Source organism: Odontesthes bonariensis, chromosome 22, assembly GCF_027942865.1.
Source record: "Odontesthes bonariensis isolate fOdoBon6 chromosome 22, fOdoBon6.hap1, whole genome shotgun sequence".
Classification (NCBI taxonomy): Eukaryota; Metazoa; Chordata; class Actinopteri; order Atheriniformes; family Atherinopsidae; genus Odontesthes; species Odontesthes bonariensis.
Genome location: NC_134527.1, coordinates 27,967,126 through 27,989,394, shown reverse-complemented (window position 1 = coordinate 27,989,394; position 22,269 = coordinate 27,967,126). Strand labels below are relative to the sequence as shown.

Below are 22,269 nucleotides of genomic sequence, written 5' to 3'. Positions count from 1 at the left end.
GCGGTAATAAAGGCGGGAAGTTTTAAGGACAAGCTTGTAAAGAAAGTCCGTAATTACACGATTCTTTTTTTTCTGGTGTGGCCTCTAGTGGATTCCCACGTTAACGGACGTACCGCAACAGAGGAATTTGTTTACATGATTAAAAAGCAAATATATTCCTGGTCTTAAGTCTACAGGATCCCTGTAAACAAGATGGCCGAGATCTGCAAAATTTGGTGCACAAACACACCAAAAGTCACCAAAAATACAACACTGCATAACGCCAGCTTCACATTCTTTGTAACAGCCAATCAGATGACTGTAAACAACCGATGTTCTGTGGCGGTGGGCGAACATGTAAGTCATCAGTTTTGTTATCAATTCAGAGAAAGACAGAAGCTTTGTTTAAAAAAAAAACAAACAAAAAAAAACCCTGATCCTTGTTCGTCACTTTATCAAGAGCAGTTTAAAGTATGAAACAGCTTACAGCAACACTTTTTTCTAATGTGAAACATCTGAAAATGTTCATGTCTGCAGATTGAAAACATCTCACGAGGCTGCTCATTTCCCCAAAACTACTATCTGTATCATTTAATTATTAACAACTTGGTATTAACAATGAGGTTTCCACCTGTTTTCAGTTCACGAGTGGAAAAGTGAGTTAAGCTACAGTTTAAAATTTACCAGAAAACAATAAAAATATTGGTTAAAAAGAAATCTGTATTTCAAGTGTCACAAATCTGCATGCAGATAAATAGTTAACGGGATTTATGTGTGGAAATGTATTGGAACAAGCGAGTGTTTTAGCTGAAGCCATGATGCAAGGCAGAGTGATGTTTTTGGTTCGTTATGTGAAAATGGCTGCTGCAGGGGACGTTACAGTTCTTAGATACGAGTCGAGACAAACTAAGAAATAATCGACACGATCGCAAATCGTCTCAGGAGTGAAAGCCAAGAATTTGTGTGCAAAAAAAACAACAAATCAGTGGATGTATTTCAGGCGCTGGTCAGCGTAAACTGTGACTCTGTATTTTTGTTCCTGTCAGGATCCTGTAGGAAGTTCGTATAAAGAGCCAAATACCGGATCTCAGCTTTGCGTTGGATACGGTCGACCACAATTTACTGGGCGGGACCTTCTGCCACAGAACTTAACTGGTTTGAATCTGCATTAGAATGCAGAAAATACTTTGTGTCTGTAGGTGATCACACATCTGATCGGACAAACATGGCATGTGGAGATCCTCAGGGTTCTATCCTGGGGCCTCTTTTATTCAATGTTTACATGCTCCCACAGACTCAGATTATGTAAGCAACTAAATATGATGCCATAGTTATGAGGACCACACAGATCTACATCACCTGGGGATTATAATCCCTCACAAACACTCCTCAAGTGTCTCGAACAAGTAAACAACTGGATGATCCAGAATTTCCTTCAGTTAAAACAAAAAATAAATTGGAGCTCATCGTCTTTGGTCACGATTAATCTCAGGAAGTTGTGTGCAAACACAAACGACTCAATGGACGTATGTCAGGTGCTGGTCAACGTAAATTGTGACTCGGTGTTTTTGTTCCTATCAGAATCCTGTAGAAACTTCGTATAAATGGCCAAATACCTCTTAGATGAGCGCCCTCTGTGGCAGGTGAGCCATGTAACATAGGTTACCGCGGTTATCCTACCCCTGTTGCCATGACGACCAGCCCAACACCAAGTCCATCCCAAAGATAACCGCCAACATGCAGACCTCTCTTCAAGATGTCGACCTCTGGAGGTGTAACATCTGTGAGACTAAATGTCACATGGACTGTGATGATGATGATGATGATGATGATGATGATGATGATGATGATGTGGTGGTGGGGGGTGGGTGGGTGGATATATCATAGTGACGACTTGCAAGCAGTAGTGGTTATAAGTGCAGCACAGGTAATATGTCAGTGCATCAGTTAAGGTTAGTCGGAGTGGATCAGAACCGGCCGTCATCAAACGCTCCACGAGGGCCGGCGCTCATCCAGGGACGTGATCGGTTAGTACGATGGAGATGAATCGCTTGTCTGCTGATTGGATATCTGAAGTAATGGCCTGTTTTCGGTTTTCTCCTCTTTTTAAAGCAGGAGCTTCGTCAAGTATTTGTTGAGAATGAGGTCACTTCCTGTTAGAAAAGTTGGGCTTTCTTCTTCAGTTCATTTCGTCTCCATAATGACAGGCGGTCGAACTCAGCCATGGGCATCCCGAACAGCTGCTGGAAGTCCTCCGGAGAGAGATGTCTCTGACGGGACAGAAGAAGACCAAATCAGACCTGAATCAGTAGTTTGTTAAAGGAGCTGGAAGTGAAACCAAAACTAAAGCACTGTGTGCTTTCTACCATTTACTAGACAGAGATTGAACAGATTTGATCTAAATTGGACTTCCTGGTAAAATAACTAAACTAATCAAGTCAAACAAATGTATAAATTATATTTAAAACTAGAAAATTTCTGAAGAAATTTTGATGGGTGCCAAGCCGGACACATGCTGCTTGGCTCAATGGCATAAATAAGCAGTGGGAGAAAAGCAGAGGTAATAGTATACTTACTATTCTATCAGAGGTTAAATCCCCAGACAGAGGCTGTCATGATACAGTCAAATTATCATGAGTGGCTGGCATAAACCTGTTATAACACATAAAGCCTCGTTGATGTGTTCAGAATAGTGGGAAAATGTGAGTAAGTGCGCACTGTCGCGCGCATTTGTGTCGTGAGGGGCTGGCATAAACCTGTTATAACAGGTCAACCATGTTGTCTGTGTTGCTTAGTTGCCATGGGAGACAGTGTCTGTTAAAGGGTTAGTTCGCCATTTTAAGCCCTGTTTTTAGGTAGTCTGGGGTGAATTATAGATGTTCTGATCACAATTTGGACATTTGGTGCTGAACGGAGCATTTAGGTATCCACTGCTGCAGTCCCCCCACCTTTGCATTGAGTCAATGACCACTCAAGCAAACAATCATAAAACGGCATTAAACTTTCGTTTGAAAAGACATGGAACTCACCGTGTGGTCAGTGATGGACAGCGATAAATTGACCCGAAAATCGCAGCGAAATGTGCCTTCTAACAGTTGTTTTAGCATTTGGTGGACCTATTTTTCCGGACACCGTTGAATAGCAGCAGCAAGACATCCAGACATGAAGACGGACAATAATGGTAATATAACTTCTCTGGAAGCGTATTTCGCGGTGATTTTCGAGCCAACGTATCGCTGTCCACCACAGACCACACGGTGAGTTTCATGTCTCTGCAAACAAAAGTTTAATGCCGTTTTATGATTGTTTGCTTGAGTGGTCATTGACTCAATGCAAAGGTGGGGGGGCTGCAGCAGTGGATACCTAAATTCTCCGTTCAGCACCAAATGTCCAAATTGTGATCAGAACATCTCTAACTCATGCCAGAATACCCCCAAACAGGGCTTAATGTGCAAAATGGCGAATTAACAAGCTTGTTTTACAGTTGACTTGTCGCTCACAACGTGTGGTGTCAAAATGACGTATTTCTGCTTGGCGCGCGCCATGACAAGGCAACGCGGTACGTAGTCGTGCACCAGTCAAAATTTCTAACTTGCCGTGCGCGGAGAACGACAAACCGGATGGACCCATTCGAAAACGGGCTCAGCAAGGAAGTGCGTCTGTACAGGCAGCTGAACGACACTGCACTGAAACAGCATAATCAAGTCAAACAGCAAATCGATCTATTATTATTATTGTTGCATCCTGAAAGGCAACGATAATTCCCAAGTCTGTCCATTGAAGCACACTATTTCATAACAAACAAAAAAGAAAAGGTAACACAATACACTTAAAAGTCCTACAGTCCTCCTGTCTTTAAGATACTTTATTCCTTTATATTAGGTGGACACTTACAGAGCTCATGCTTTCAGGGGAGACTTTCTATATTATTTCAGTTTGTGCCTTGGGTTTGGGGTTGTTGTGTGTTTGTATAAAAGAACAAAACCTTAATAAAGAAATGTTTAAAAAAAAAAAAAGTCCTACAACAATATTCTAAGTACTATGTCAGACTATAATGGTGATAACACACCTATTGAATTTTCAACTTCTGCAGGCTGCAGACTTCTCAGCTATTATGTAAGTAGAGGTGAGAATGCTGATCATTGATGACAGTGCTACTCTTCCTGCTCTTGACGGGGGCATTGTTTTTCCACTTTCGTCGTTGTAGAGTAGTTACCAGTAGCCTTCACAAAGCAGCAACACCTATGATGGAGAAGATTGCAACTACTGGCACATCGACTTGCGCCACTTTATATGGCTGGCGCGACACGGTGACGTCATCAACCCCGCTTGCGCGACCATTGCAGCAACCATGCTGGGCCCTTAAGAAAGACAGGAGCCAACTAATAGACGCGGCCTCACTATGACCAACTGACAGTTGACCTTGGAGTTTAATACTGACTCGTATGTCTCGAACAAATGGTTGCTGTTCGAAAACTATAAGTCATATCTCATAAATTCTTGAACCGTGAGCGCTAGAAGGGATGGCAGAAGCCACCGGTGTAATCTTTATTCTGCTCCTATGTACGGTTAGTGTTTTATGGCAGTTTTAAAATCATCATTTGATAAGGAGATGAGTCGGCCTGTTTATAATGGCCAGGCATGGGAACTCGAGTGGTCGCTCTCTGCACACAGAGGTGATTTGAGAGAAAACTGTGAGGCCAAGCTCAATGAGGGTGACTTTGGGTGAAAGAGGACAAAAATGCCTACGTTTTGAAGTAAAACTTGTCTAGGTGAGGCAGATATTTTCGATGTGAGAGGCGTTTGTTCGAATTTTTTGGTTATTAATTTCAAGCTGGTCAAATTACAGTGTGAGAGGAGTTTGAGAGGAGTCCTGATTTTTTTCTAAAACTTAAACTGCCATTGTGTCAAAGCAATATATCAACAAAACTTTAGTTCAGTTAAAGTTGAGTCTTTCCTATCCCGTTTAAACTTTGAATGATGTCTCTGTGATGCCGTAAGGCTGAGATATGAGGCCTCCAAATAGGGCTGCTTTTGTCCCATTACTTATGAATTTCAATGCATTTACAAAATTCCCAGTTTTTCATCATTTTCCGGGATTCACTTCGAGTAATGAGAGAGAAAAATACAAGCACAATATTCTCTATCGCTGGACATGCGGGGATATACTTTTTATTACGGAACTAGTAGCATGCCGAAATTTGTGACGGAAACGGAAGAATACTAAGTATGCACAATAGTAATATGTGTGCTCTAATGCCTTTGGCATTGACACCCATAACAACTAGAAGATGCAGTATCATCTGCTATTAATAGAAACACAAACCCGTATTAAAAGTTACAAGTATGTAAAAACACAAAAGAAATGTATGTTTAAATAAATAAAATGCTAAGATATTGAGAGCAGTTAAAAGCCACGGGGAAAATAAATGTCCTTAGAAAGTGCCCTTGTTCAAACACGTTAGCGGTAACTGGATCTCAGCGCTGCGTTTGATACAGTACACAACATATTTACTGAAAAACTGGGCGGGACCTTCTCCCACAGAACTAAACTGGTTTGAATCTTATCTAAAATACAGAAACTACTTTGTGTCTGTAGGTGATCACACATCTGATCGGACAAACATGGCATGTGGAGTTCCTCAGGGTTCTATCCAAGGGCCTAAGTTTGCACAGGGACCATAGGGACAAGTCACAACAAAGTTTGGGGAAGACAGAGTCATCCCTACTATACCGATATTTTTGATAATATTATATTATATAAAAATATAACTTTTTTTTTTTTTTACATAATGCATTAAATATAATATTTTTCACGAACTCATTCGTAGCATTAAGCATTTGTAGAGAACTATTTTTCCGACGTGCCCGTCGCAATGTTCAGTGTATACTGCATTACAACAAGGTTAGCAGCCATTTCATTGGCTGAAAGGTCAGCACATGAAGGTATAAAGCCCCACTCGTCACCACTCCCGACAAGGAGTGTGCAGAGTTGCTGTAAAACGCTGGATTGACAGTAAAATATCAGATATGCTGTTGCAGACAGGCTTGACGCCACAAAATCATGAAAGTAAATCCTCACAGTAATATTTCGTTTGGTCTCAACATTTTTGCCCGTGTTTCTGCTTTGTAAATGGAAAATGTCACTGAAAAAGAAAAGAGACATCAAAAGTTATTTCACCACCCAGAGAGTAAGTAGTCGCTAACTACCCACAGTATGCTAGCCTTCTAGGCTAACGTAAACACTCATTCTACTATGGAAAAGTGTTATTAAGGTGTTATGATGTGAATGTAATGTAGGCTAGGAGGCTAGTTTTATTTTACATTAGCTTTTTTTTTTTTTTTTTTAAATCAGGAGATGTTTTTTTTTTCTATTTTTGAATTATAAACAAAGTTGGTTCCATAAAGCCAAAATCTTGGCTATTCCTGTTATATTCAAACGTTTTTCTAATAATTTTGAAAATTGTAATGCATATAGTCATCATATGCATTATTTCGAAATACATTCAGGAAACTCAGAGATCCAGTACAGATGTAGTGCAGGTTGAGGGAGCAGCAGCTGGACCGCTCATTGGACAGCTGGAGCTCATTGTTTTTGGAGCCAAAGAAGAAAGTTAAAAATCTGAGATCAGCTTCAGTTTGTAATGTTAAAAACTACGAACCAGGTCAGAAATCTGGGTGTTATTATGGACTTAGACCTGAACTCCAACAGTCATATCAGCTGAGTTATGAAGTCAGCCGACTATCACCTGGAGAATGAAAGATTATCAGACAGCTGATTCAGTCCTCACTGAGACCAGAAAAGTGGATCGTATCCCTCCATCCTGGGGTCTCTACACTGCTTCCTGTCCATCAGAGAGTTGATTCTAAACCCTACTGTTGGTTTATGAAGCTTTTAATGGTTTGATCTCAGATCTTCTGGTACGTTCTGAACCTTCAGGAACAGGTTTGCTTTGTGTCCTCAGAGTTGTAGCCTTCCCTACATTAGAGGTGCAGAACTACTACAAGTTTATAGCCTCAACTGCTCAATGGTCTGCATTTTGTCCAGTTTACTTCACCATGGTTCTACATCATTAAAGTAGAACCGAATCCAACTCTGAGGGAATTCAACTGGAACTGAAAAGATCTGTGAGATCTGAAACTCCGACACACATCAGAGTTGGATCATTAATGATATCTTTCAGACGGATGAGCCGATACTCACCTCCAGCCGAGTGCGGTCGACTCCTGGAGGCAGCTTGCTGCGCCCCCTGTGGGTCACAATCAATGCTTCGTACGGATAAATCTGAGCAGCAAACAGAAACACAAAGAGCGTCATTTCCCAGACCAGGAAGTATCCATAAAGCCCTGCATCTAAAAATTATTCAAGTTTACTCAGGCAAAAGTGTTCAAAGCACAGAAGAAGACAGAAACATGTTTTATTTGACTGAGATATTACATAAACTGTTTAAATGTCAAATTTGATCATACTCAGATGAGAATAGTCAAAATTGTTCAAGAGAAGCTTGAGAAGCTGGAATCTTGAAATTTCAGGTATTTTAGCCCATTTCATGCTTTCCAGACTAAAGTTGACTTTTTTGTAACAGTTAACTGTCCTGACTCTGACGCTTGTTTCACGCCTTGTTCTTGTTGATCTGGATTCAGCAGATCTCACCTTCTGCTCCAGGATGCTCGGCAGAGAGTTTCCTCTGTCCATGCGCTCCCTCCGAGTTTCTCCGTTCTACACAAACACATTTCAGACACACTCTGTACACAGATGCTGAGACGTGTTGAACACAAAGAGCACCACAGAGAAGCTGAGCCATCCCGAGCAGGATGAAGGCACCTGGCGAGGTCGTGAGGATGCAGATTTCACACAAACACGCATCTGTTTAATTAATGCGCCTGTTGTCTCTACAGGTCAGAACGACTTCACTCCTAGCCTTCGTCCACAGAAATGAGGATCCTGACGCCAGAGTTTATCAGAGCTGGGATTCGTCTTGTTGCGATCAGGAGCGTAGTCTCTTTTTTCCTCCGTCGCAGCATTATTTCTACGGACTCCGGCTTCCGGAGTCGGACTTGAATAGAAACAAACGAAGTGCATGAATGAACCCTTTAAGATGTTTTATGGGGGAAACCTTAAATTTTGACAATATTTCAAAAGGCTGCAGCTTAAAAATGGTCAAAGATAAAGAGATACCAAAGTTTATGAAGGTAGTAAATGTAATCACCTAATTTGTGTGTGTTGACATCACTGATGACATCACTGCGCGGTGGCGTCTTGGATTCAAAAACTCCACATGGTTTTCTTTAATTTTTTCCTTCTTTGATCCTTTTCTGAATTCATGTAAACGACTATGAACAAAACTATTCCACGTTCTGATCTTTTTGATGTTATTTTGTCATTTTATCCACATAAAATGAAAAGCATGGAGACACGACTGTTGTTACTGGTGTTACTGACCCCATGTCCTTACACTGTTTTGTTTCCTTAATCGGAGGTGGAGAAAGCGATGTCAGCACGACCCAGAGACAACAGACTCATTAAGAGAAAATAAAGCAGGCTGAAATGAACCACAATGATCCTCTCAATTCTGCATGCAGTGAATCCCTTGTTGAAACTTTTATTCATATTCTAGTTTAGTGAGTTTTGACTCGCCGACATTAAGCAACAATAAAACATGGTGGACAACTGCAAATATAAATGCAGGTTACATTGAGTGAAAAAACATCCACACTTGAACATGAGTTTATTCACTGAATAAACAAACAAAAAATGTTATATCTGATTTATCTGCTTATCTGATTTATCTGAACAATAAATCATCTTAACTTTGTTTCTGTGGAACCTTTTCTACAAAATAAATACAATTCAAAGGATTTAGAGGCGACAAACAAATAGAGGAAAAAAAAGATTTTAAAAAGCCTCTTTTAGGAAAAATAATTGAATAATGCAACAATAAAAGATTAGTGAATGTTAGAAAGCAGTTCTGGTTTCGATTGAATGAAAAAAAATATAATACATGATTAATGTTTGTGTCAATGAGCCATGATGTTTTTTTAAATAGTTTAAAGTTTAAATTACCAAAAGGGTTGTTAAAAGTCTATGTTGACTCAAGTTACACAAAACGTGCATCACCTGTTTTCTTCTGTTAAATAAAAACAGAAAATCTGTATAACACAAAAAATAATAAAAACTGTGACAGAAGAAGAAAATAAATAAGTAAAAAATAAAGACTAAACCAACGCTTACTTAAATTGGAATAAATAGATTGAAGGAAAATGAAGGAAAATGTTTTTTTAAAAACGGATCATATCTGTGTTTAAAAACTCCATATTTTTCAGAAAAAGATTTTTCTTCTAATTTTATTCTTTCCTTGGTTTCTTCTTTGTTGGCACTTGTGACATTCCGTACCAACAAGCGCAGAAAAGGGGTTCAATTGGGGATTCAGACTGATCAGAACAGGATTCAGCAACATGCTGAGACAGCGTTTATGCAGGAGTGAGCACAGCATCGCAGCAGCTTTAAGTGGCCATGCACATGCACGCACGCACGCACACATGCACGCACACATGCACGCACACATGCACGCACACATGCACGCACACATGCACGCACACATGCACGCACACACTTACCTGAGCAGCTGCAAAACATGACAACACGACAGGAGGGTCACACAAAGGGTCTACGGTTTCACTGATAACACATCTGCAGCTGATTTATGAGAAGAAACAGATGTTCTGCAAGCTGCTGAGCATCTTCCTCTTCAACAGGAGTTCTTAAATTAAATTCAGTCATTTTCAACAAGTTTGTACACAAAAATGTTATACCATAAAGATTTAACAGACTAAGTAAAATCATGAAAACCAGTGAGAATTAAAAGATTTATGTCAGCGTTCTGTTGCTGTGTATGAAAACCAGAGTGACAGTAAGAGCTGAACTGATTTTGTGTTTGAATCTGCAGGAGTTTCTCCAGTTTCTTTTATATCGGCTGCATTTATGTGAGTGAGGATTCCTACCTGGCTGTCCTTTGTCTCCGTCTGTGGAAAACTCTGCCGACTGCATCTGAAACACACAAAATCCATTAGTGTGAGTTTGATTTACACTAATTCAGGTTTTAACTGCTTATTTCCTGTCAGAACACAATATGTTAAGTGGGATCATTTAGTATGGAATGCCACTTCAGTCATTATCGAGATTTTATCAACTTTTGACTACAAAATAAATACTTTAAAGGAAAGCACAAATATACTCAATATAAATATGTAGATGAGTTGATCTGGATCAATAAGAGGACAACTTTTATTCATTTTTTTTCTTATACTGTGACAACCACATCCTTCATGTGAATAAGTTATTTTTCACGAGTGTACTCTGTGTTATTGGTGAATATCCATCCATCCATCATCTTCCTCTTATCTGATGTCGGGTCTCAGAAGCAACGAGTCCAGGAGGGAAATCCAGACATCCCTCTCCCAGCAACACTCTCCAGGATTTATAATTCTTCCAGAGAGTTCTGGGTCTGCCCCGGGCCTCCTCCCAGTTGGACGTGCCCAAACCTCCAAACCTCCAAAGGGAGGCAACTAGGAGGCATCCTAACCAGATGAACCACCTCAGCTGACTCCTTTCTGTGTGGAGGAGCATCGGATCTACTCCGAGCTCCCTCCGGATGGTGGAGCTCCTCCCCCTATCTCTGAGGCTGAGCCCCGCCCCCCTCTGAAGGAAACTCATTTCATTGTATCCACGACCTCATTCTTTGGGTCACTACACAGATCTGTGACCACAGGTGAGGGTTGGAACAAGGATTGAGCGTTAAACTGAAAGCTTCTACTTCCGGTTCAGCTCCCTCTTCACCACAACGGACCGGAGCAGCGCCCTCATTGCTGCTGACAAAGCCCCAATCCGTCTCTCCATCTCTAACTCCAACTCACCATCACTGACTACAAGATCCAGAGATACTGAAACTCCTCCACCTGAGGCAGAGACTCATCTCCGACCCGGAGGAAGCACTCCATCTTTTCAGAACCACAGCCTCAGATTTGGAAGAGCCGACTTTCATCCCGGCTGCTTCACACTCAGCTGTGATTAAAAGACCTCGACTGAGTGGCACCAGACAGTTAAAGTCACCTCGCCTAGATAAAGGAAGCTGCCAGAGCTAGGCCTGGGAGGGAGTGAGCTGGCGTCCCTGGTGGCTGAGCCTTGACTCCGGGGGCTCGGCTAGGCTCAGCCTCAGCCCAAAGAAGAAACAGGATAGCACCTTCACGTGGGCTCACCACTTGCCAATTCCAATGCCAATGGAGGTGTTGGGGATGGGAATGAGTAGCTGCTGACCTCAACAAAAGGACGGGGTAGAGCACTTGCTAAGTCTCCACCCTGAAAACAGACTGTTTAAAGTAACTCAAAATGTATTTTGACCAAAGTCTGTCTCATACATCTCAATAAGATCCTCAGAAAATTGTGTCAAATTGTTCAAATAAGGCAGAATATGACACCTTTAGATAGGTCTGTGAATGTGGGAATATGACCTTACAGTCAGTTATCTGAGACAGTGGCTTGTTTCCAAAGATCCGGTTGGTTGGCGACACTGATCCTGCTGAGCTGATGTCACCTCGGTCAGGCACACCTTCAAAGTACACACCACAAACACTGTGTGCTGACTGACTGGAGGCTTCCAGATGTTGGCCAATCAGAAGAAAGTGGGATTTTACAGGCGGGTGGGCCTTAAAGAGATAGGAGCTAAAACGGCTAATTTCAATAAATGAAGTGAAAATGGTCAATTCATGGTCAGAATGGGATAAATACATTTTTTTAAAAGATAAAATCATAGAGGAACATAGATGCAACATGTTGAAAATAAATTGTTTTTCATTGTTTCAGGCCTCTGGATCTCAAAAATGTAGATCACAGAGTAACACTTACTCTGGTCAGGCCGGAGCGTGAAGGAGACTTCGATGCACCTGCTGACAAACCTGCCGGTCAGAGAAGAAAGAATCAAATGTGAGAGGAGATTCATCCTGAGGCTGAGACGTCTGAAGACGCCTGACCGACTTACTTCCGTGCATGTGAGTTCTGTCGGGCAGCGACTGCGTCTTCCGCCGGAAGTCAACGGCTTTCTCCTTCTCCTCCTTCAGGATCAGACGGCCCAGGTTGGACTTTATCTGAAATCGCCAAAAACAGAAGAAACGCAGTGCTGTTTAACATCAAGGTGGAAATGATGTGGAACTATTACATAGTCTGCATACAACTGGGTTCCACAGGTAGGTGGAGACAAGGTGTTGGCTGGCAGACCTTCTCCAGTTCCTGCTCCTGCAGCGTTTTGGCTTCCTCTGTCAGGTCTTCAAACTCGTCTTCCTCTGGCAGCCCCTTCTTCTTTCTCCACTCGATCTCTGTAAAAGTTCAGAGTTTAAGTGAGAGCGCTCACAGTCTGAGCAAATGATTACTGTGCACGTGTTTAATATATGCGTCACCCATGGCGGCCAGCGACGGGGGGCAGGGCCAGTACTCTGTCTCGATCTTGGAGGGCTGGTTGGGGTCTGGAGGCTGAGCTGCTGGAAACTTTGCAGACTGAATCACTCCGCTGCCTTCCACGTGTTTGTTAAGTTCTGCGCAACAGCGAGAATCAGCTGAGTGACAAACACAGAGGCGAAGAAAAGGAAAGAAACGGTTTGTAACTCACCATGTTTGTAGATGGGAGGCTTCCTGTAGATGTTGGTGCCGTTATCTGAAACAGAACGAGGACTCCGTTTAGAAAACTCAACAGTTTTTCTCACAGAAGCTGAATGCAAACGAAAATATACTAATGGAACCTGCAAATAAATCATATTTTATAATAAAAACATATTCATCTTAGTTTCTATTCTGTTTTTAAATGGTTTTAATTTAATTTTAAAACCAAAAATTTCGAATCTTGAAGTTATATTAATTATTATAATTAATATTATTATATTATAATTAACTTATAATTAAGTTATAATAATATTATGTTGTTTTTTTTTACTTCATAAAGTTTTTTTGTTGATTCATTTCATTAAGGCTTGATTTGTTTTGTTATATACAAATAATGTAAGTTATTCTGATGGAAACCTGCTAAAAAGTTTTGTGTGTACTTGTTCTCTTCATGTTGTGGGGACATAGATCTAGGTTTAGTTGAGGTTATGATGACATTTGGAAGAAAAACACGCCAACACGATGTCCACCAAAGTAACACAAACAAAACTTTGGGTTTGTGTGTTGTTGTTTTTAATATCTTATCAGAACCTTTTCTTGTATAATCAATGACCATGTCTGGTCCAAACAAGGACTGTAAGGAATACCCAAGGACCGGAAGTCCCACATAACACCTCAAATCTTGTTTCTGCTCTCTACCACTAGATGGCAGACATGTTTTATCTGAATTATTCCCTGAATTAAGGTGATACTGTATCAGTGACGGCCATTAGCTCATGCAGCTCAGAGGAAGTGTTTATATGGAAGATGTCCGGGTGAAATTTAGAGGAAGTGAATGAAAATATTCAAGAAGAGAAGATGTTTTGGTTCAATTCTTTGATGAAGATTCAGAGGGTGAGAATTTCCCTCACAGAGGATAGTGAGGGTGACAAAGTGGTATTTACTGGGAAAAGGAGGACATAAATTGAAACCAGTGTGTCAGCAGTCATAAGGACTGGGTTTTTCTGAATACTGATGAAGTGTACCCGGGGGGATCAGACACTTTGATGAGCCTGTTGGCTATCAAGGAGACAGAGATGTGACAAATGCTGAGCTCACTGAGTTGTTGTCCCTCTTCCTAACTGATGATTTCTGGACTTTGAGAACTGAGAATGCAACTAACAGATATGAACACCAGTTCTTGGCCACTCAAACACTAAAGCCAGAGTCAGGATCTGATTGAAAGACATTTTACTGATTCTTACTGACGTTCCTTTACTGATTTTCCATTGTTTTAATGTGGATAAAATGACAGAAAAACATGAAAAAGATCATAACTTGGAACAGCTTTGTTCATAGTTGTGTTCATGACTTCAGAAAAGGATCAAAAAAGGAAAAATAAAAGAAAACCATGTGGAAATGTGTTCAAAATCCAATGTTCATGAGAAGTTTTGGAATCCAAGATGCCATCACGTCATCACTGATGTCACCAGGTGTAAATTAGGTGATTAAATGTACTACCTTCATAAACTTTGGGTCACACTAAACATTTTTCCCATTTCCCATTTCCCTTCAACTCTGACAGGTTTTAAGCTACAACCTTTTGAGTATTGATGTCAAAATATGGTTTTCTTACAAGGGATTTTTCAGGATTAAAACTTGGTTTTAGTGTCAAAGGGGCCTGCTGCTGCACGGCTCATTGGTACATATCTTTTAATAATTAAATGTTCTACAACAGAGGCTTTTTATTATGATCTGACCCTGACCCCCTGGTTAATAACACCACAGACCAGCAATCAGACTCACCAGGAAGTTTTATTTAATCAGATGTGCGCACATACTCCCTCCACAATGGAGCGCACCATTGGCATCTTTGAAGGTGGATGCTGGATGTGTTTGCAGGAGACCTTTCAGATTCATGCCCTTTTATGGGCATTTCCAGTTGTTTACTTATGCAAATCAGGGACAGCTGCCACGTTCTTTCAATTTACAAAGAGATTGGCACTCATCGATCTAAGAACATGTTCATGAATCTGACAGTAAGAACGTTAAGAACAGTTTAGGAAATAATTTCAAATTTCTAAGAAGATATTGGTAAATGAGGCCCAAAGTTAGGATTGGGGGTCAGGCATTTGACATCCAGCTATGAGGGTTAAGGGTTGTGTCAGTGGAGCGTCCCCATCATGATCCGAGCACAAACGTGAGTATGGTTTGTTACCTGGTCGGTGGAAATGCTGCAGGCTGGTGCTGATCTTGCGTCCGGCATGCAGCTGCAGTGTGGATCCTCCAGGTGATCCACTGTCACTCTCTGCTCTGCGACCCTTCACCTGATCAACAGACAGTCTGGTTAACCCTTCACCTGATCAACGGACAGTGTGGATAACCCTTCACCTGAACAACGGACAGTCTGGTTAACCCTTCACCTGATCAACAGACAGTCTGGATAACCCTTCACCTGAACAACAGACAGTCTGGTTAACCCTTCACCTGAACAACAGACAGTCTGGTTAACCCTTCACCTGATCAACAGACAGTCTGGTTAACCCTTCACCTGATCAACGGACAGTCTGGTTAACCCTTCACCTGATCAACAGACAGTCTGGATAACCCTTCACCTGAACAACAGACAGTATGGTTAACCCTTCACCTGATCAACAGACAGTCTGGTTAACTCCTCACCTTATCAACAGACAGTCTGGTTAACCCTTCACCTGAACAACAGACAGTCTGGTTAACCCTTCACCTGAACAACGGACAGTCTGGTTAACCCTTCACCTGAACAACGGACAGTCTGGTTAACCCTTCACCTGAACAACGGACAGTCTGGTTAACCCTTCACCTGATCAACAGACAGTCTGGTTAACCCTTCACCTTATCAACAGACAGTCTGGTTAACCCTTCACCTGAACAACAGACAGTCTGGTTAACCCTTCACCTGATCAACGGACAGTGTGGTTAACCCTTCACCTGAACAACGGACAGTCTGGTTAACCCTTCACCTGATCAACGGACAGTCTGGTTAACCCTTCAGGTGATCAACAGACAGTCTGGTTAACCCTTCAGGTGATCAACGGACAGTCTGGTTAACCCTTCACCTGATCAACGGACAGTCTGGTTAACCCTTTACCTGAACAACAGACAGTCTGGTTAACCCTTCACCTGATCAACAGACAGTCTGGTTAACCCTTCACCTGATCAACGGACAGTCTGGTTAACCCTTCACCTGAACAACGGACAGTCTGGTTAACCCTTCACCTGAACAACGGACAGTCTGGTTAACCCTTCACCTGAACAACGGACAGTCTGGTTAACCCTTCACCTGAACAACGGACAGTCTGGTTAACCCTTCACCTGATCAACAGACAGTCTGGTTAACTCCTCACCTGATCAACAGACAGTCTGGTTAACCCTTCACCTGATCAACAGACAGTCTGGTTAACCCTTCACCTGAACAACAGACAGTCTGGTTAACCCTCACCTGAACAACAGACAGTATGGTTAACCCTTCACCCCTCAATCTGACAGATTTATCACTCAGAAACACCAAATTTCTGTCGATGGATCGACATAAAGTCAGATGATCCTCTTAACTTTACTGAGCACTTTCATCAGGTGAACATGACGCCAACACTCCCATCAGCCCCTGCTGCACCCTGCTCACTGATAATTCAGAAAGAAATCTCTGGTCTTAACTCGAACATGGGTCATTTTACTGAATTGAGGTGAGAATGAATTAGTAAGATAGCGTCATGTAAGCATAAAGACATCTCTGTGTGAGCTGTGTTGAAGCCAGACATTAAACTGCTGAAGAAACCAGCAAAGATTCAGTCATCTCAACAAAGAAACTTTCTGTTGTCAGTGGCTGCAGGCAAACTGAAGCAGCAAATGTCACATTTTAACACTGTGAGGAAGACAAAGCTTCGATTGAAGCTGAAAAACCAGATGAGTCAAGTCAAACTGTAGTTTTTCCAAATGTTTGAGGTTGAGACCCTCCAGTGAGGCATGGAACATTTCTCAGGGTGCGCTCAGTGAAAACTCACTAACTGACCACTAACTTAGATGTTTGTTTTATTGTCAACCAATCAAGAAAAATAGCATCCTCTGAGTTTTAAGTATACGCGGTGCCACTTTGAGAAGAGACTTGAGTTAATTTATCAGGACAAAAAATCATCTTGTGCTCCAGTCCAAACAAAGACATCATTGTACTTAAATATAAACCCCTGAAAATTTTGAACGTTTACTTACACGTAAAACGGAATCAATTTATTCAAAACTGTATTTAACAGACACAAAGAGTCCTAAGAAAGTGAAGAGTCTTCACTGACCGACTTCTTTGTATTAGAGACTAAAATGTATTTTGTGACTTTGGGTCAGATTTTCTTGTCCTGTTTTTTCTGTCTTTTGTGTGATTCTGTTTTCAGTATTTTGAAGTTCTGGATTTATTCTCCGTCTATATTCGTCTGTTCTTCATGTTCTTTTTGTTTCTAGTCTCTCTTTTGTCATTTGCCGGAGCAGTTGTTCCGATGCAGTCTTATCTTTCAGTCCTGGTCTCAGTTTAGTTTTTTAGTTTATTTTGTTTTAGTTTCCCATCCTTCCCAGTAGCAGGTCCAAGTTCCCTCGGTTTGCTTTCCTCAGCTCTCCTACACACCTGTCTCTGGTTAATTGGTCTCAGCTGCTGTCTCATCGGTCCCTTCAGTACTTTGTTTGCTCCCGTTTGCTGCCTGTTTTCCTGTCTCCTGGTTATCATCTGGTTAGGTTGAGCTTTCGTTTTTTCTCATGAGTTTAGTTTCTGGTTATCCAGCCTGGCTGCGCTTTTCGTTTCAGCTTTATATAAAAATGTAAGTTAGTTTTCAATCTACCTCTGGTCTGCTGTCTGCACCTGGGTCCTCAACATCAACAACCCACCAATCTACAACAGCTAGATCTCTGGACACCTTCAACCAGACCGATCTGTGTCTGTTAAATACCCCAAATCCCCACAGCAGATACATTGTGTTGCCATGAGTCATGCAAAAAGTTGTACTGTAACCAGCCTGAGACAGCCTCAGAGTCTCAGTCCAAAGCTAAAGTGAAACTGAAAGTAAAACCAAACCTGGAGCCTGGAGCCTTCAAACAGCTTCAGAACAACCAGATCCACATGGACAAAAATATTGCCATAGATATTGCACAAAGCTGTATGGCAGACTGGAGCATTTATGGAAAGATCTCTGACTTAATTGATGCAAAATGTTACACTACAGATATGAAAACAACATGAATTGATGTTAGTGGAGGGCATGTGAAGCAGCTCTTACCTCAGGAGACATGGTGGGAGACGTTGGGGGAGGAGACAGCGAGCGCTGCAGAGACAGACACAATCAGTTCATTTTAAAGTCAGGAAAAGGCTCTGCTGCGAAGTCCAAACTTTATCTGTCGCACACCAATGCGGAGCAGAAGGTTTTTTGACAAAAGTGACGAGCGTTTGGCCTCAGATTAAGAACAGGATGACTCAGAACTTCCTGCTCCTAAACTCAGACCAAACTGAAGTCGTTATCTTTGGACCTGAGCACTTCAGGGAGAAACTGTCTCGTTTCCTCAGCTTCCAGTAGATCAGTGAGGAACCTTGGAGTTATTTTTGACCAGGTTCTGTCCTCTGACTCACATATAAAACAGGTTTCTAGGACTGCCTTCTTTCACCTCAGTAATGTTGTTAAAATCAGGAACATCCTGTCCCAGAGTGATGCAGAAAAACTGCTCCATGCATTTGTTACTTCAGGATTGGACTACTGTAATTCTTTATTATTGGGCTGTCCCACATATTCTCTGAAAAGCCTTCAGTTGATCCAAAATGCTGCAGCCAGAGTTCTGATGAGAACTAACAGGAGAGATCATATTTCTCCAGTTTTAGCTTCTCTTCATTGGCTCCCTGTTAAATTTAGAATAGAATTTAAGATTCTTCTCCTTACATATAAAGCTCTTAATGACCGAGCTCCATCATATCTTAAAGATCTCATTGTAAGATATTTTCCCAACAGAGCACTTCGCTCCCAAACTGCAGGTTTACCAAGAGTTTCTAAAAGTAGAATGGGAGGCAGAGCCTTCAGTTATCAGGCCCCTCTCTTGTGGAATAAGCTGCCAGTTTGGGTTCAGGAAGCAGACACCCTCTCTACCTTTCAGATTAGGCTTAAAACTTTCATTTTTGATAAAGCTTATAGTTAGGGATGGCTCAGGTGATCCTGAAACATCCCATAGTTATGCTGCTATAGGCCCAGACTGCTGGGGGGCCTCCCATGATGCACCTCTCCCCCCTCTGCTCTCTTTACTCTTCATGTACATGTGACATTATTGTTGTCATTAACTTGTGTTTCTCTTTCTCAGCAGGTATCCCTGGCCTGGTGTTACGGTGTTTGTTGTCCCCTCTTTCCTGTCCTCTCAACCCCCAGCTGGTCGAGGCAGATGGCCGCCCTTCCTGGTTCTGGTTCAGATGGAGGTTTCTTCTGTTGAAAGGGAGTTTTTTCTTTGCACAGTTGCCTCGTGCACAGTCAGGACGGGGGATTGGATCGAAGAGAAGTTTCAGTGAAATGTATTGGTTTCCTTAGCTTGGCTACTTTATTTTTAATTGGCTCTGTATGAATTGAACTAATTTGAAATTTAATGAATTGGATTGTATCTTTGAAGTGCTTTGAGATGACATTTGTTGTGATTTGTTACTGTATAAATAAAACTGAATTGAATTGTTCTGGTCCATGGGCTGCTGTTTCTGTCCTCTATTTATGGGACAAAGAGTCACCTGCTGTGTGTGAAGTGTGCTTGTGTACATGCACTGTGTGTACCTCTCTGCGCGGCGGGTCGAGTGGCGAGAAGCTCAGATGTGGTTTGTAAGTCATCAGGTCGGGTCTCTCCACCTGCAGGATGGCTTTGTCTCGGGGCAGCGCAGCCAGGTCTCTGTAACCCACCACCTGGTCGTTCACACGGGCCTGAACACCAAACCGCACACATTCACATCTTTACTGAAGAACTAATACCTCACCATCAAGTACTACACCGATATGTCACAAGTAAGTGTGAAGTACAACTTTAAGTATCAAAAGTAGGGCTGGGCGAGTTAACTCGTTAGTTATTTAATGCCGATAAATATTTTATCGCGCATTAACGCATTTTTTTTATATATAATTTTTTGGGCCTTTTGTGCCTTTAATGGAAGCAGAGAGAGGGGGAACGACACACAGCAAAGGGCTGTCCGATGTGGGACTCGAACCAGGGCCGGCTGCAGCGAGGACTGTAGCCTCTTGTACATGGGGCGCCTGCTCAACCCACTACGCCACGGACCACCTCTATTTTATTATTTATTTTATTATTGTAAAAGTCCTTTGCTCACAGGCTGTTATTTTGTAAAAGTCTGTTGCTGTCTGCTGCGGAACCGGAAAAGAAAGTAATCGGCGGATCCACCAAACATGGAGAAGGGTACGGAACTTTTACTCTTCCATTTTCATTTTAAAGTTCTTCCAGACGGTGGAGTCGACAGAACCAAAGTCATCTGTAAACACTGCCAAGTTGAATTGTCTTCTCACCGTAGTAGTTCCAGTCTAAAATATCACTTAAAGGCAAAATACACAACTGATACCAGCAAGTCATTCAAGGAAACAGACAGTGGAGCGAGGCTTCTACATAAAAACTACATAAAGATGCTGATGTTAAAAGTGTGTTTGCACAACAAATGTTATGGCACTTTCATTTATATGGCAATACATTTAAAATAAAACTAAATGGTAAAAGCTATACACTACTTTTGAATTCATTTTTGGATTTTGCGTACAAATGCGATTAATCGTGATTAATCAGGGAAATCATGTGATTAATTAGATTTAAAAAATTTTAATCGTTGCCCAGCCCTAATGAAAAGTTAATATAAAATGCAGAAAAACATCTTCTGTTCCTGATTTTTGTTAAATCTTATCATACGTTATAAAAGTACTTTACTGTTAAAGCTGGTAGAGCTCATTTTATCAACAGGACAGGAAATTAATCAGAAATATATTCTAATAGAAAAATCTGCAGACATTTCAAAATGCATTTGACAAGTCATTGAAAGTTTACCATTGACATAAAACAAACATTATCATTTAATTTGACTCAACATTTAAACTGTGCACTTCTTATGATTTGTATTAAAGTCTCAGTTTGTACAACAACTGTTAACTAAAGCTGTCTGATAAATGACAAAGGCAGGAAATTTGCTCCTGAACTGAAGTAAAAGTAGAAACTTGCAGAAAAAGGAAGGATTGAGATACACATAACATGAATATGTACTTCAGTAAACATTTCCAGAAAGGTTAATTTATTTTCAGTCTTCACTGACCAACTTCATAGAACCAAATGTAGAATCGGTTGCAGCAACACACTCAGTAAAAGTTGTTCTGGAGTCAAAGAAAGACAGAAAAGTTTATAGAATCTACAGTAACAGATTTCTGGATGATTCTTCAATCGGCAGATTACCTGGTAACAGGTGAGGGTGTCAGGATTGGCTATAAAAGGAGCATCGTCTTTCCATCAAGGATGGGTCGTGGCTCATCACTTTGTGCCAAACTCCATCAGAGAATCCTCAATAAGTTCAACAAATATTTCTCAGTGTAAGATTGTAAAGAACTTTGGTCTTTCAGCATCTACTGAGCAGAATATTGTGAAAAATTTCAGGGAGTCCAAGGACAGAAACCCCTGTTGGATGAGCTCGGAGCCCTCAGGCAGCACTGCATGAGAAACCCTCATGCCAACATGATCAATAAAGCCACATAGGCTGAGGATGAGCTTGGAAAACCATTTTCACTCAACACAGTCCACGGCCAGGTGGTGATCAGTTGACAGCTCCGCCCCTCTCTTCACCCGAGTGTCCAGGACATACGGCCGCAAGTCCGACGATACAACCACAAAGTCGATCATCGAGCTGCAGCCTAGGGTGTCCTGGTGCCAAGTGCACATATGGACACCCTTATGCCTGAACATGGTGTTCGTTATGGACAGTCCGTGACGAGCACAGAAGTCCAACAACAAAACACCACTCTGATTCAGATCGGGGGGGCCGTTCCTCCCAATCACGCCCCTCCAGGTCTCACTGTCATTGCCCACGTGAGCATTGAAGTCCCCCAGCAGGACGAGGGAGTCTCCCGGAGGAGCACTCTCCAGTGCCTCCTCCAGGGACTCCAAAAAGGGTGGGTACTCTGAACTGCTGTTCGGTGCATAAGCACAAACAACAGTCAGGACCAGTCCCCCCACCCTAAGGCGGAGGGAGGCTACCCTCTCGTCTGCCGGGGTAAACGCCAATGTACAGGCGCACAGCCGGGGGGCAATAAGTATGCCCACACCTGCTCTACGCCTCTCACCGCGGGCAACTCCAGAGTGGAAGAGAGTCCAACCCCTCTCCAGGAGGCTGGTTCCGGAGCCGAAGCCATGCGTCGAGGTGAGTCCGACTATATCTAGCCGGAACCGCTCAGCCTCGCGCACCAGCTCAGGCTCCTTCCCCAGCAGAGAGGTGACGTTCCACGTCCCAAGAGCCAGCTTCAGTAGCCGAGGATCAGACCGCCAAGGTCTCTGCCTTCGGCTGCCGCCCAGCTCACACTGCACCCTGTAAGGAGGAGTTTCAATTCCCACCTCCGGCAGAGCTTCAACCATGTCCCGGGGGAGGTGGG

General features: G+C 42.1%; 1 protein-coding gene across 2 annotated transcripts in view; it reads right to left on the bottom strand.

The window, feature by feature from the left end:
- Positions 1 to 391: 391 nt before the first annotated feature.
- Positions 392 to 22,269, bottom strand: part of dmtn (dematin actin binding protein) — a 31,164-nt gene continuing 9,286 nt past the window's right edge. Inside the window, exons 4-15 of one of the 2 annotated variants that reach the window (XM_075455510.1) lie at positions 19,420 to 19,563; positions 17,902 to 17,946; positions 14,826 to 14,934; positions 12,639 to 12,683; positions 12,430 to 12,564; positions 12,251 to 12,348; positions 12,015 to 12,120; positions 11,882 to 11,931; positions 9,982 to 10,027; positions 7,634 to 7,699; positions 7,184 to 7,264; positions 392 to 2,249 (exon numbers count right to left, since the gene is read on the bottom strand). In XM_075455510.1, coding sequence (XP_075311625.1) covers positions 2,197 to 2,249; positions 7,184 to 7,264; positions 7,634 to 7,699; positions 9,982 to 10,027; positions 11,882 to 11,931; positions 12,015 to 12,120; positions 12,251 to 12,348; positions 12,430 to 12,564; positions 12,639 to 12,683; positions 14,826 to 14,934; positions 17,902 to 17,946; positions 19,420 to 19,563 — 978 coding nt within the window. In that variant the 3' untranslated portion in view covers positions 392 to 2,196. The remainder of the gene's footprint in view (positions 2,250 to 7,183; positions 7,265 to 7,633; positions 7,700 to 9,981; positions 10,028 to 11,881; positions 11,932 to 12,014; positions 12,121 to 12,250; positions 12,349 to 12,429; positions 12,565 to 12,638; positions 12,684 to 14,825; positions 14,935 to 17,901; positions 17,947 to 19,419; positions 19,564 to 22,269) is intronic. The other variant, XM_075455511.1, reaches the window with a different exon arrangement.